A 15,764-nucleotide genomic window follows, 5' to 3' on the forward strand; every position below is an offset into this window, starting at 1 on the left:
ATAGCCCAGCCGCTGCAAAGGTGCACAGAAACCTTAGAAACAAGCATTTCATCATCAAGGACCCGCTCCTACCCGGAACTCTCTTATACTTTTATTTATTTCTTTTGGCTTGTTCGCTTGCCACAACCCTAGGTTTGTGACTCTGAGGAGTGTGTTGCTGGAGGGTCCATGCAGTTGCGGGTCCAGCAGGGCCTTCATGGGGGGTATGCAACTGGCTTAGAGGAGCTTTCTCTCCAGGCCACCAGCCTCCCCTTTGGGGATTGTTGGCGGCCCTCCAGCTGCTGCTGCTCCCCACTCGCCATTGGCCATTCTGCCCGAGGAGAGTCAGCCCGACTCTTGGGAGGCAAGGCTGGGTCCCCTCGCGAGTACTCTGAGGAACTTCCCAAATTCTCCAAGTCCTTTGGCCTCCACAACTCCTCCTTGGAGACCCAGCAGGGAAGGGAGAGATGCTAGTCAGTGGGACCCTATCCGCCCCAGCTCCCCAATACGCAATGAAAGGATTAGAACGGCGTTAGGACAAGTTTGCCTCGCACGCAGCTGACCCAGGATGGACCTGGGTTAGATCTCCGGCATCCCATATGGTCCCCCCTAGCCAGGAGCAATTTCTGAGCGCAGAGCCAGGAGGAACCCCTCCCTGAGCGTCACCCGGTGTGGCCCCAAAACCAAAAACCCAAAAAATAAAGTCTTCCCGAATCTGCAGCTCTGCCCAGCTCCCAGCCTTGCACACCGTCTAGCTCCCATCCCCGGACGCCCATCCTCGAGGTCCTCTCACCCTTCTTCCTTCGGGGGCGTCTCTCCGGCTTCTGCGCGCAGCTGTCTGTCCTCCGGCTGGACCAGCAGCTGGTTTGAGCATCTGGCTCCGGGCTCGCCCTCTGGTTCCAGGGGCGGAGCTCCTCTTATTTGCATGGCTATCAGGGCCCCTCCTCGTCGGGACCTTTCCCTTCCCTCTCAGGCCCAGACAGATATCCGTTTGGCCCACAGCAGAAGCCCTCGAGGTTATAAAAACCCGGCCCCACCCGGCTCGACTAGCAGACTTGCCCAGAACAGCGGACACCAGTGGCCCCAAGCCGGGGAAAGGACTCTGCCTGCGCGTTCGACCCGCTGTGCCATTGCCAACTCTCAGCTAGGCCTGCCTGAGCAATTCCTGGGGGCCAAGCCAGGGTTCCAGTACCCCTGGAGCCAGTCCTCACACCCCCGGGGAACCCGATCCAGAAGTGAGCCCGGCTGCCACCGCTGAACCCCGACTAACCCGGTCCCCACCGCAGCTTTCTGCAGCCCGGTATCATGACTTTGTGGAATGGGGTTTTTCCTTTCTACCCCCAGCCCCGACATGCCGCCGGCTTCAGCGTCCCGCTGCTCATCGTCATTGTGGTGTTCTTGGTCTTGGCTGCCAGCTTCTTGCTCATCTTGCCGGGCATTCGTGGCCACTCGGTAAGGGGACGCTCAAAATTTTGGGTCTGGGGTTGGAGAGCCATGAATATCTGCCACTGGACAGGTAAGACTTGTTGGGGCAAGGGCCTCCGGGAATAGTCAGAGTGCACCCCTGAAAGAAAGAGAATCGACTCATAGATACCGAAGTCTTGTCCTTGAAGTGTTTTCCCTTGAAATATCAGGGAGAAAGACACATTCTAGGACATTCAGGCGTCGCTGCAGAGTAGATGACCAGTCCAGGTATCATGGGCCACACTCTAGTTCCAAAGGGCAGCGCGGACCTCCTGCCTCCTCCAGCTGCAGCTCCATTCTCTTCTGCTCTCTGATGATTTTGGGTCTCAAAAACAAAGCCCAAATCACTCAGACTTGCAGTTTCCTGGAACTCCTAGTTTGACCTCTCAGCGTACCCCCAAGAACTCAGAAACTACAGCCCAGGATGCAAAGTTGTAGGAAAATTGAGACATTTCCTTAACCCTTCCATCTTCCTGTACCATCTAGGTAACAGTTCTTCAGGTCTAGGGGGATTCAGCTTACCACTTGGGTCTGCAATTGGTTTTCCTGGTATCTTGGTGCGCCAAGAAAAAACGGAAAGGCTGCACCCCCACCTCCTCTACTTGTCTGGCTAGACCAGGGCCTCCCTCTTCAAGGGGAGGTGATCCCTGCCTGCCCGGCTCTTCAGGGCTCACTGACCCCCATCACAGCAGGGAGCTGATTTAGAAACAGGAGCAATTAGCAAGGGGAGTTAGGGTAATGGGAAACCATTAGTCAAAGACGCCGGTACCTCCACTGCCAGTTGTGGGAGGATTGGGGAGCTATGGGGTAGGGGAGGTGAATCAAAAGGCCATCAGAAGTGCCAGAGGTCCAGGGGGTCCAATACTCTTTGTTTCTACCTCAAAATCAGGACTGTAACCTGGGAAAGGGAATGGAGCAAGAGGGTTGGGATGCAGCTTCAAGTTGGTCCCAGTACTCATCTGAAACCAAGTCCCATTCTAGGTGAGAGACAAAGAGAAACCCAACAAAATGGCAGAGCACCTGTACTGCAAGATTGGTAGTTTTAATAACTGAGGGAATATATTTTTTTAAATAATTTTTATTTTGACCAAAGTGGATTACAAATCTTTCACAGTAATATTTTAGGTACAAGGGTATATACTTTTAGGACTTTTTCTTTGTCAGAACAAGAAAATTTTCTGCACCTTCTCCTCGAATCTTAAGGTTTATCCAACAATCTTTAATGGGCTTAATCACATACACTGTCTAGATGGTGTCAACAAGACATTTTGTCTCTATTTTAAAAATTACTTTTCATTACTACACTTTATCCTACAGGTAAGATGGTTTGTTTTTGGCAGCTTCTGGGAGCAGAAAGGCAGCAAAACAAATACTCGAAAGGTTGGAGATGGTTATGAGGCACTTATAATTCCCAGTCCAGAGTGATGGTTAGCTGGTGGTGTACTGTCCCAGTACCCCAACCTCCAGGCACTGTGCAATCACAAGGGATCTCATTAAGCTAAAAGGACTTGGTTCACTGCTCTTTAACTACCTAGGGGGAAAATGCCACCAGCAATACAGACACAAACTCATGTTCAGACAATGGTTCCTAGTGTCAGTGACTTCCTTTTCTGTCAGGAATCCCCATAATACAAACTATGGAACTCAGAATGTTTATTCACTTGTTTGTCTTCAAGTGATTTAATAATAATGATAGTAGACTCAAGAAATCATAGAGGTGTTAAGGCACTTGCCTTGTATGACCAACACCAAATATTGTCCTCTGAGCAGTAACAGGTGTGATTTCCTGAACACAGAGCCAAGAGTAAGCCTTGAGCACTGCTGGGTGTGGTCCCCCTCCTGTAGGGAATCTGTGCTGTTAAATTCTTTGATGGGAAGTAATTTCTCATTCTGGGACTATTCATGGATTCACAAAGGATTTAACAGCACAGATTCCCTACACCCCTCCCCCCAAAAAAACTCAAAATAAACAAAACAAAACATAATTATGATGGCAAACTCAGGTATAAATACTTAGCATTCTGTTTGAATAATGGCACAGGTGAGGTTTATACTTGAGGTCATTCTACTTAAGGACAGTTTTTCTACTTAGAGATGTTTCCGTGCTTCAGTAGGAACAGATTATTTGTTGTTGTTGTTGTTGTTATCTTTTTAGACTCACTAGGGGTGTATGTGGGGGAGGCAAAGGGATAGCTGAGTGGGTTTAGGCAGAAGGATTATTCAATTACAGCACTTCATATGCTCCCATGAGAATCTCCAGGACCCATTTCCTGAGCAACAAGCTGGAAATAGCTCTTGAGCATCACTGGTTGTGGCAAAGAAAATAATTTAGAAAGCCTAGGTGAGGGCCGGAGAGATAGCATGGAGGTAAGGCGTTTGCCTTGCATGCAGGAGGACGGTGGTTCAAACCCCGGCATCCCATATGGTCCCCCGTGCCTGCCAGGAGTGATTCCTGAGTGTAGAGCCAGGAGTAACCCCTGAGCACTGCCGTGTGTGACTCAAAACAACAACAACAACAACAACAACAAAAGAAAGCCTAAGTGAGTGAAGTTAGGAAGGAAGGGCTTCTCTGTATGTGTATGTATCTCCAGGTTGATGGAGAGGACAAAAATGCCACTAAGTCACCATCATATGAGTGAAAAATAGAACATGTTCACCTGGCCCAGAGGAGAGAGGGAGATTGGTGGCTTTGGAATTTGGCTTGACTCTATAAATTAACCAGAGAATGCAGTACAGTCAGGCACGAGGAGGTTGACTGGGGCACCAGTTATGCCAGATCAGGACCCCTCTTCTCCCCACCTCAATTGTTATATGTTTATTTCAGGTCTACTGCATTTCTGCAGGACAAATTTATAGTCTGAGGAGGGGCTTCTAGGGGAAATTAAATAATCTCTCCTCTAAATTTTTTTGTTTTTGTGGGTTTGGGGCCATACCCAGCAGGGCTCAGGAATTACTCCTGGATCTGCACTCAGGGATCACTCCTGGTGGTGCTCAGGGCACCATGTGGGATGCAGGAGATCAAACCTGGGTCAGCTGCATTCAGGCTCCAAATAATTCCCCCTCTGAATAGTTCCCCTCACCCTGAGTGAAGAAACAAGTCACCCTCACCCCAATTAATGCTGCTGTATCCCAAATGACAGTGTAGTGTTTTCAAAACAGAACATTGGGGGGCCGGTGAGGTGGCGCTAGAGGTAAGGTGTCTGCCTTGCAAGCGCTAGCCAAGGAAGGACCGAGGTTCGATCTCCCAGCGTCCCATATGGTCCCCCCAAGCCAGGGGCACTTTCTGAGCGCTTAGCCAGGAGAAACCCCTGAGCATCAAACGGGTGTGGCCCAAAAAACAAAAACAAAAAAACAAAACAAAACAAAACAAAACAGAACATTGACTGCCTGAAAGCGGGGAGAGTCAAGGATGGTGGCTAAATTTCCATCTTCTTTTTGGGGCCACTCCCTGCTGTGTGCAGAACTTACTCCTGGCTCTGCGCTCCTGCGCTCAGGAATCATTGGTCAGCCGCATACAAGACAAACAAGCACCTTAGTACAATTTCTCAGGCCCCTGCAATTTCTCCTTTAAATAACTTGATTTGTTACCTACCAAAAGGTCCATCACTATTTGAGTGAGAGCAACAGCTTCCTGGTTGCCAGGGGATGGATGTCAAAGCCAAGAGGGATATGACAGTGAGGCCTGGCTCACCTCTTACAGTTACAACCAAATGTCTCTCTCTACATCCTGATCTTCCAAGGTGCCTCTTGTCATCATACACCCCTTGACATTCAAGGCAAAGAACTGGTTCCTTCCGAATAAATTACTTGTTAGTGCAAAAAAAGGTTAACAGCCAGAGCTTCTGAAGGATTAGGCAACTACTCAGTTCAACTGCCCCTGCTATGTGAGAGGCTCTGTGTGTCTGGCTAGATGCTGCTGTTTTATGGAGGTTTAATCAGGAATTGGTACCAATTAGAACCAAAATAAGACTCCTTCCCGAATCGGACCAAAATGCCAGAGACACTGTTGTCTGTGTTGGTGCTTGGCCCATACTTTCTCCTCTTCCTCCTCTACTTTTGTTTCCTCCTCCTCCTCCTCCTTTTTGGGCCAAGACCCAGCAATTCTCAGAGCTTACTCCTAACTCTGCACTCAGGAATTACTCCTGGCATTGGCTGATACCTTCCCAAGTCACAGATACACCTAACTCAAATGATAACCATGTCTGGGAGATGCACAAAGCTTTAATTTGATTCACTCCTATGTTGGTCTTCCTTCTTTAGGGTGGTTTATTGCTGATTCCCAGCCCACATGTGCCATTTCTTTACCAGGAAGTAAAAGGAACAGAGGTATTCTGCTAGGTGGAGAAAAAAGTCCCCCACCTCCCCATCTCCTATTCTTCCAAAGACTCCTACCTCTTTTACATTCTTAGTAATCTAACTTGAATTTGGAATTTGCACCCATCAATTACAATTTCTGGGACAATGCGCCTCTTCCTAAAATTATTCCTAAATAATTTAAAAATATCCACGCTCCCCACCCCTGAGGTCCTGTCATAAAAAAATCTGTCAAGTATTTCCTACATCAGAAACAAGTTTATATATGATAACTGTTACAGGTTGTATCAGTAGGAAGTACCAGAACACAAAAAAACCTTAAAAATTTTTAGCTTGACTTTTTTTTTTTGGTGGGCAGAAGATCCTCCCAAGTAGTTTTCCGAGTCCCATGGGCCATACCCTGGTGATAGTTAACTGGGCTAGTGGTTCAGTGCTCAGACCTAAAGAGGTATCACTTTTCTCATTTTATTTTGGGACACACCCAGAGGTGCTCATGAGTTACTCCAGGTTCTGTATTCAGGAATTACTCCTGGCAGGCTGGAGGCACCATATGGGATGCTGGGGATCAAACCTGGGTCAGCCAACTGCAAGGCAAGTGTAACTCTGTTCTCTCTTTTGCCTCAGAAAGAACACCTTGTATTTGTCAATAGTTCCCATAAAAATTTAGTGTACCAAATAAGCCTAAATAATTATTTATATTAAGTTAGAATTTGATTTGGAGATTTTTTTTTTTTTTTTGGTTTTTGGGTCTCACCCGACAGTGCTCAGGGTTTACTCCTGGCTCTATGCTCAGAAATCGCTACTGGCAGGCTCGGGAGACCATATGGGATGCTGGGGTTCGAACCACCTCCTTCTGTGTGCAAGGCAAACACCCTACCTCCATGCTATCTCTCCGGCCCCGATTTGGGTTTTTTTTTTTAATTACCACAAACTGTAGGGGTTTTATCCCTGGTGGGGAGAAGAGAGAGAGAGAGAAAGAGAGAGACTTTAAAATACTTTTTTATCTTAAGCCATCAAAGATATAATAAAGAACACAGGATGTATGTTTTCTTTAATAAAGAGAAACCAAATTAGATAAATTCAGTTATCTTGATCACATAAGAAATGCTTTTATTAAGATACCTCCTGCAAGTTTCCACAAATTTCCAAACTCCAAAACTTTTATTTCAAAACCCAGTTTGTGAAATCAGATACTTATTCCCATGGCCAAAGCTTTTTATAGGGAAGTTGGCGTTTTATTTTTATTTGGTTTTGGGAATCACATTCAGTAGTGCTCAAGTTTTACTCCTGGCCTGGGCTCAGAGATTACTTAGATTACTCATGGCTGTACTTGGGAGACCTTATAGAGTGCTAAGATTGACCCTGAATCAGAAACATGCTAGGCAAACTCCTTGCCCACTGTACTATCTCTCCAGCCCCTTATATTTATTTATTGAAGTAAAATAATCTTTGAGAAATAGGAAAGGAAATAGGAGATAGAGGGTGGGGGAGAGATAAGAGAGAGAGAGAGACAGAGAGAGAGAGAGAGAGAGAGAGAGAGAGAGAGAGAGAGAGAGAGAGAGAGAGAGAGTCTCCAGAGGGGAAAATCTTGGCAGTTTATATTTTGTTTGTCTTTCTATTTATTTTTGGAATGCAAGTTTCTCCCAAGATTTGGATGACTGCTATTTAAATGAGCCTCCTCCCCCTCCTCATTACACACTTAGTGTCCTCACCAAGCAAGCTTGTCACAAGAACTTGAACCTTAAATCTGAGGTTACTTTGCTCTCCCATCTTTACAAAATGGCATCCTCAGGTTTCTAAGTTGGCCCTTCCATTTTTCTATTTTTTTGTGAATCATTAATATTTTATTTTTATTCATAAAATATTTCTATTAAGAACATATTGTGGAACATTTGAATGTATTAAAACATATAAATTTGCCACTCATTCTAGGCATTGTATATGTTTTGTTTTGCTTTTCAATCATGTTCTATTTTTATTTTTAATTTTAAGAGATATTGTCATTCTTATTTAAATGCCTTGCCTTTTTTTAAATTTTTATTGTGGCCAAAGTGAATTAACCAGGCCTAGGAAGGGTGCGGGACATGGGTCACCCCAGCACCACTCTACCTCCTTCCTCCAGAACACCAGGGCTTCTTCTGGGCCACATGCCTGGGCAAGCCAGTAAGGTGAGTCCCTTGGAGGAGCTTATTGATTTCCCTAGGCTTTCCCCATTTCCCTCCTGGCTCCAAAGGGAGGGTCTGAGGTGGGGGCTTTGACCTTCCAGCCTTCCAGCTCTTGAAGGATCTTTTTCCTTCCTGGAAGCCAGGAGGTTCTGCCAGCATGGGGTTTGGCAGCCCTCCGCCATGCCAAAGGCCTCTTTAACCAGGCCTAGGAAGGGATGTGGGACATAGGTCACCCCAGCACCCATCTACCTCCTTCCTCCAGAACTCCAGGGCTTCCCCTGGGCCACATGCCTGGGCAAGCCAGCAAGGTGGGTCCCTTGGAGGAGTTTATTGGTTTCCTTAGGCTTTCCCCATTTCCCTCCCAGCTCCAGCACAATAGGTTCTGGCTTCAGGAATTATCAGGGAATTTTCCTTCTAAACCTGTACATTGTGGAACCGCGTGGTGGGGTATCATTGTGTTTCATCTGCTTGTCACAATCTGAAAGCTATCCAGGAGCTCGTTTTATTCCTTTACTCTCTCACTCCCCACTCCTGTTATCCCACATTTAACCATTTTTCTGTACTAATGATTTTTATTTTGGCCAAGGTAGATTACATATCTCTCACAGTAATTTTTTGGGTGGAGATTGAAGCTTCAGCAGGCAACACGTGGATGGCATGGCTCCATGCAGTAGGCTTTTTGGCCAAGCTAAGGGGAAGATGCAGCCTCTGCTGCCCCCCACAGCCTTCTCTCTCCTTCATCCCGGTCCCCAGGATTATTCCTGGACACCTGCTCAGAATCCCAGCAAGTCCCTCTGGCGAGGAGCAATTTAAAAGAGACCCCAGGCTTCCTAGTTCCTGCAAGGGGCTGGGAGGGGAATGCTGAACTTCCAACTTCCAGCAATTAGGAAACAAATGCCTCTAGGGGACTCTGAAGCTTCAGCAGGCAACACGAGGAGAACATGGCTCCATGTGCTCTTCGCTTGTCCAAATCACAGACCAAAGTGGTGCCTCGGAAACAACACCCTCCCTCTTGACTATTTCTAAAACATAAAAGGGACACATGTATCTCCTTTGTATATCTCAGATGTATTCCCTTATAACTTTTCAAACATCCTCATATAGTGACAATTTTGCCCACTGGTTTTGTTGTTTGATTGTTTGATTTTCCCCCTTTGAGATCTGTTTTATAAGCAATACTGGTAGAAGAGTATCTCTGTATAGATTTTATGTTTGAACCAAGTTACGGGGAATGTTGGACTTTATTCATTGGCCCCCAGATGCATCAACAATATCTTGTGGCATTGCTTCTCTTTTGCATAGGCACATTAAAATGGGAAAATAATTCATATGCAAACAAGTTCTTATCTAATAGAGATGGGAATACAAATTTGGTAATGCAATTAGGCCTTATACCCTGAACATTGGCATAATGATTTGGCTTAGGCCTCAGAAGAATGGGCATTGCCCACACACACCTGAACAATGGATACTATCTATGAAAACAACCACAATTGTCTATAACATTATCAGGATCCAAGCCTCTACCAGAGAAGACCTAGCACTGCTTTGGCATTGACTTACTCCAAAGAGTGCTCTCAACACTGAGACGACTCAGCAACAGCCTGCTTGCAGGGCAGATCTCTCCGCATTTAATGGTATGCTGAAACTAGAGTATATTCCACATCAGCCTGACATCAATGAAAGAAATGCACAGAATCCAGAATCTTTAAATATAAGAATCTGATACCAACAATAGCTAAAGTGTGAAAAAGTTTCACTGGGACCACAGAGAATGACTCGGGTTGGACAGACTGGTATGCCTAGAATCCAGAGTCGGTCTTATGCCAATAAACTTCTGGGGTGAGGCCTTTTTGTAATCAGGTCAAGGATTTTTTTCCATCTTCCCCATTTTTCTGGACCTATGCAAACAATGGCAATTGCCACTATCACACCTTTACTACATTTTTTTTTACTCTTATCCTTTAAGGAAAAAAAATACAATTTACTGAACTTAAAAACAAATAACTGTAGTAGAATGCCTGTCTTGAATACAGGCAGGGGATGGGACGGGGGGAGGGGGGAAGTTACACTGGTGAAGTAGGGGTGTTCTGTTTTTGACTGGAACCCATATATATATATATATATATATATATATATATATATATATATATATATATAAAATATATTAAAAAAAAAAACAAATATTTCACAATGATATTTAAGGTACATAGTGACAATAAATCAAGGGCATTCCCACCACCAGTGATGTCCTCCCTCCACCCCTGTTCCTAGTATGCATCCCATATCTCCCTCCTTTACCCCCCAGAATACTAGTGTAACTGGTTCCCACTTGTACAGTTTGCTGTGAATTAGGTATAGATTCTGTTGCTGTTGACTTTGGGTTTGATGTTTGTGACCCCCGATGGGGGACCCCCCGATCCGAGGGGGTGTGAGAATGAGGATCACGAAGTAATTTGTGGGTCACGAGCAGGATCCGACCTGAAATGGAGTGAAAGAGGCTGAGAAAGAAATGAGCTCAAGTCAAGCTGGCTGATCAAGACCTAAGGTTTATTGAAAGGGGGCTAGTTTTTATAGATAAGCAAAATACCGAAGTAACAGTCAGTACTTTTCCATGGTGTCTATAGAAAAGTAGGGGGGTCGTATAGGACGGACTTTCCAGTTTTACAGCATACCCTTAGATCATACAGACATTCTTTCACAATGGTAGCTTAACAGGATGTGATCTATATCTTATCAACTCAGGAGGTTTATTGGAGCATCTTCTGACTATTGCTAACTGAACTATGTGGCTGTTCTTTCCTTTAGGCCCATGGGGGAAATGCCACAGTACAGCCTGTCAGGTACGCAGGCCTTTGGTTTCTCAGGCATCAGAGACTCCATTTTGCTCTCTAAGTCTTATGGCTTCCAACAGATGTTCAGTTCTGATAATTTTTTATTTCCACTAAATGTTCATGCGAGTGTCTGGCCATTCCATTTTTCTAACTCAAGTTTTAGCCTTGCCAGACTACCCATATCAGAGATATCCTGCTGTGGCAAATTTTCCCTTTTCTTCTTGTCCAGTCCACACAGCAGATTACTCTGCATTGTTGGCTGGCAGAATTAATAGCCAAGGGAAGGAACATACTTGAGTTTTGTCTTGAGTGCCGGCAAACCCAGCATTTCCTACATCCTCCTGCCAAAGCTTCAGGTTTCACTACAGAGAAGCCTTGGTGGGTTTATTCATATGCATCTAGATGGTCTGAACAACACATGTTTGATCTCAGAAATGTGCCCTTGGCCTACTCCTGACAGAGAAAACAGCCAAGATGTACTTCCAAACGTTGAGGTAGTGGCGAGGAATCCCCTACTGCTTAGCTCAATCAACTTGATAGTCAGCACGTCTCATGATTGTCTTCCCCAAGGAAAGGGCAGCTGCAGGGGCACTAAAGAGCTGGATGTTAGGGGTCAAGGGAAGACTTGGGGACTCTGGTGACAGACCCAGAGGACCCCTAGGCTGATGAGGTACTTTTCTTGCAGCGCTGGTTCTGGCTGGTGAGAGTTCTTCTCAGTCTGTTTATAGGAGCAGAAATTGTGGGTGAGTGTGTGGTACAGCCAATGGGGAAAGGAAGGAGGTGGGTAGAGAACAAAAATGGAGGCTAGGTGACTGGTTCTTGCTTTCTTTCTAGTCCAGGCTTTTTCTTTTCTTTTCTTTTTGTTCTTCGTTGTTGTGGATGTGTGTGCTTGCATGTCACAGCAACCTATGTTTGGGGCTATTCTGACTCCTTTCAGGAGATCATATGTACCCCATAGGGCTACAGTAGCTTCACTGCATGGCAAGTATCCAGCCTCCTGCACTCTCCCCTCCACACACACACAACCTTTTTAATGCCCGATTTTCCTTGTTTACCATGGGCATAGACTCCCCTGCTCTTTTGGCAGGGTGCACCCTCTCAGATCACCTCATCAGATTCTATCTCTCCCAATTTCTTCACACCCGCCCCCCCCCACTATGTGCTTCTCCCCCAGCCGTGCACTTCAGTGCGGAATGGTTTGTGGGCAGAGTCCACACCAACACTTCCTATAAAGCCTTCAGCGTGGATCGAGTTCAAGCGCAAGTCGGTCTGCATGTGGGCTTGGAGGGCATCAACATCACACTAACAGGTAAGGGGGGGCGGCATGAGCTCCCCACCTTGGCCAGTCTGATCAATCTTTGATCACTCTTTGATCCTTGAAGACTCAGTTACATAAGTATGGAGGTTCCTTAAAGCACTTCTTGTGTGATTAATGTTGGAATATCTTATGCCTGAAACTTAATTATAAACAATTATAAATTATGATATCTAAATAAAAATTTTATTTGGAAAAAACTCTAAAAATAGTACTATTATAAATTATTCAGAGTTTCCAGAATATATAAACTTCTGGCTATATATTCAACTAAGAAAACCTTGTGAAAGCATTATTATTATATCATGACATATTTTTGGTTTTCTATGAAAAAGAGACAAAGTTGGGCCCGGAGAGATAGCACAGCGATGTTTGCCCTGCAAGCAGCCGATCCAGGACCAAAGGTGGTTGGTTCGAATCCCGGTGTCCCATATGGTCCCCCCGTGCCTGCCAGGAGAGCTATTTCTCTGAGCAGACAGCCCAGGAGTAACCCCTGAGCACCGCCGGGTGTGGCCCAACCCCCCCCCCCAAAAAAAGAAAAAGAGACAAAGTTGAACTTTCTGCCCCCGCCCCAAGACTTGGGTCTGGGAACCTGGAGTGATAATTTAGCAGATTGGGGGTGGGTGGGGGTGCATCCCATAAGGCCCCACCGCTCACCCCAGCCAGGCAGATGTACTTTCTGAACGCAGAGCAACGCCGGGTGTGGCCCCCAAACCAAACCAACCAAACCAAAATTGTTATTTATTTATTTACCTATTTATTTATTATCCACTGTTACATTCAGTCCTCTGGCACCCTGACTTCCCTACCCCAACCCTCTAATTGTCCCTGCGTGCAACGCTCCCCTGACTTTGCCGGGCTTTCCAGGGGACTCCGGCTGCAGCAGTTGAATGAAACCATAGACTACAACGAGAGGTTTCCGCTGGCGTTTTGGGGACAACTACGCGGACGAGGTACGAACGGGCCCTGGTGAAGGGGCTGCCCGACCCAGTGCTCTACTTGGCCGCGAAGTTCACCCCGGACAGCCCTTGCGGCCTGGGGGGCCTCTTACCCGTCCAGTACCGCCTGGCCGGCCACTATCGCCTCGGCCACACTTTGGTGAGCGTGGGGGACATGCAAAGGGCTCCAACGGGCCGGGCGGGTTCGGGGGGTGCGCGTGCTGGGCATCGCACTTGCAGCAAACGCGTGGGCTTGGGCATTGCACTTGGGGCAAAAACGCGCGCGCCCCAAGAGATGGAAGAAAGAAGGTCGGCCACAGGCCCACAAGCCACGCAGACCTTGGGGGATTTGGGGGAACTCAGCCACTGCTGGGGGCTCAGTCTCCCCTGGGGAATTGATTCGCTACACCTCAGAGATCCCAGCTCAGGGCGGGAGACCTGGGGGAGGTAGGCACCCTGGGAGAGGAGGCTGCAGAGGGGAGGGAGCTGCGGGCGGCCTGGAGGAGGCAGCTGAGCTCGGGAGTGACCGGTGCGGGCACTGTCGGCTGGCAGCGGTCGGCACCCGGCTGGGCCCGCGCCCTTTGCGTGTCGGGGCCTATGGGCTCAGGCGGGTTCCCTGCGCCCCGCAGGGTGGCCTTCTGCTTCTGGCTGCTGTCCAACGCGCTGCTGTCCATGCCGGTGCCCCTCTATGGGGGCCTGGCGCTGCTCCTCACCGGCGCTTTCGTGCTCTTCGGGGTCTTCGCCTTCGCCTCCATCTCCAGCACACCGTCCTGCCCCTTCCACCTCGGCTCCTCGGCCCTCATCGCGCACTACGGGGCGGCCTTTTGGATCTCACTGGCCACCGGTGAGGACTCGGGGGACCCAGACCAGAAAGGGTCTTCTTTGGGGGGGGGCTGCTTTGCCTTTTTCAGTTTGTACTTAGTCCATGTGTGGCCCCTACATAATAGCTCAGCAAGGCAGGTGCTTTTATTCCCATTTCACAGAAGAGGATAAAGGAGTCCAGAAGCGGGTCTTGCCCCACTTTGCACCCGGGTGCCCTGTGATCCATTTGAGGGCTTTATTTTAAGTAGTTTCTTGTTTTATTTATTTATTTGGTTTTTGGGTCACACCCTGCGGCGCTCAGGGGTTCCTCCTGGCTCTGCGCTCAGAAGTCGCTCCTGGCAGGGTTAGGGGACTATATGGGATGCTGGAAATCGAACCCAGGATTTGTTGGGTAGGCCGCATGCAAGGCAAAGGCCCTACCACTGTGCCATTTCTCCGGCCCAATGGAAGGCTTTTGGGGGGAGGTGAGGAACATGGTTCTATGTGTAAGTGTGGGACCCTTCAATATACAGCACTGGTGGGACGGGGCATGGCATTCCTGGAGTTCTGGTGCAGAGCCCCGACTAAGCACCCCCCTTTCCTTCCATCTACTCTGCTATGCGACGCGACAGGCATCCTGTGTCTCCTCCTGGGCACCGCGGTGGCGAGTCTCCACTACATTCGACCCAGCGCGCTGCGCATCTTCTTGGATCAAAGCCTTCAGGACTGCGGGGATCCCCCGAGAGGCGGCTCACCCCTGATTATCAACAACCCGCTTCACACGCCCTTGGGGCCGGTGGTGGTCTTCAGCAGCACTAGCCTGTGAAGGGGACGCAGTCTCGGCCTGCCCCTTGGGTCGTGCGGGTAGAGAAGCAGGACTCTCCTTATTCATCTTGGGAAAAAAGTCTTCCAGGGTGAACTGTAAATAAACTATTTTCCTTCTTTTGTATTTTTAAGTTTTGGTTTTGGGTCACACTAGGCGGTGCTCGGGGGTTACTCCCTGGCTCTCTGCTCATAAATTGCTCCTGGCAGGCAGGGGGGATCAGATGGGATGCCCGGGTTCGAACCACCTTCAGTCCTGGATCGGCTGCGTGCAAGGCAAACGCCCTACCGCTGTGCCATTTCTCCGGACCCTCTTTATTTAAAAAAAAAAAAAAAAAAAAAAAAAGCAACAATACATCTTTTCCCTGTTGATGTCATTGACTTTCCTGGTCCTTTGGGGATGCGTGCTCCCGGATGCAGCGCAGGGATGGTGGAGACTGCCTGGTACTTTCCTCCAGGAAATTGGGACCAAGCGCTCTGGGAGAAGAGCGACCCCTGGTGAGCGCAGTGGGTAACCGGAGTCAGCTACTTTTGGAGTGTCCCCAGAAGGCCCTACAGGTCCCCTCTGCCAGCCCAGCAGCAGGTGGACTAGGAAAGGGTGGTCTTTTGAGTTTATTCACCAACTCCACACCTCTCGACATACTCATTGGTAAGTGGTCCCAAAGGCCAAGGTAATCTGTCATTAACATTCCAAGAATGTTTTAGGTCCTCAGCAACTCCTAGCATTTTAGTTGGCAAACATTGAAAACTGAAGTTCCAAGATGGTTGTCTCTGTCGGGTTCATTTGAATTTAGACAGTCCACGATTTTCCCCCTCCCAGTCTGTCTTTTATTGCACCAAGCGGTCATTCAAACTTGAGGAGTCAGGGAAGAACAAAGGGCCCCCAGGGGAAAAAGAAAACAAGAGGTACAAAGGGATGAGCTAGGCCCTGGGGATCCATTGTATCCCCAGTAACCCCCTCCCTATCACTGTAGATTAACCTGGAGTTGCAGTAAACAGCCAGACAAGGCAGAAACAGCAGCAGCCTCTACCTCTGCTTGGTCTTTAGTGAACAAGTTTTTTTGGGGGGCGGAGGTTGGTTTTTGGGCCACACCCAGTGACTCTCAGGGGTTACTCCTGGCTATGCACTCAG

General features: G+C 47.9%; 1 protein-coding gene across 1 annotated transcript; it reads left to right on the plus strand.

Moving 5' to 3' along the window:
• The first annotated feature begins 1,284 nt into the window (after positions 1–1,284).
• Positions 1,285–14,636, plus strand: DUOXA2 (dual oxidase maturation factor 2). The gene is given in 9 exon segments (XM_049781704.1): positions 1,285–1,431; positions 11,442–11,499; positions 11,931–12,069; positions 12,945–12,987; positions 12,989–13,018; positions 13,020–13,151; positions 13,153–13,169; positions 13,639–13,853; positions 14,443–14,636. Coding segments are annotated over 9 exon segments (975 nt in total).
• The last annotated feature ends 1,128 nt before the right edge of the window (positions 14,637–15,764 follow it).

This window comes from Suncus etruscus, chromosome 10 (assembly GCF_024139225.1).
Source record: "Suncus etruscus isolate mSunEtr1 chromosome 10, mSunEtr1.pri.cur, whole genome shotgun sequence".
In the NCBI taxonomy this organism is placed as follows: domain Eukaryota; kingdom Metazoa; phylum Chordata; class Mammalia; order Eulipotyphla; family Soricidae; genus Suncus; species Suncus etruscus.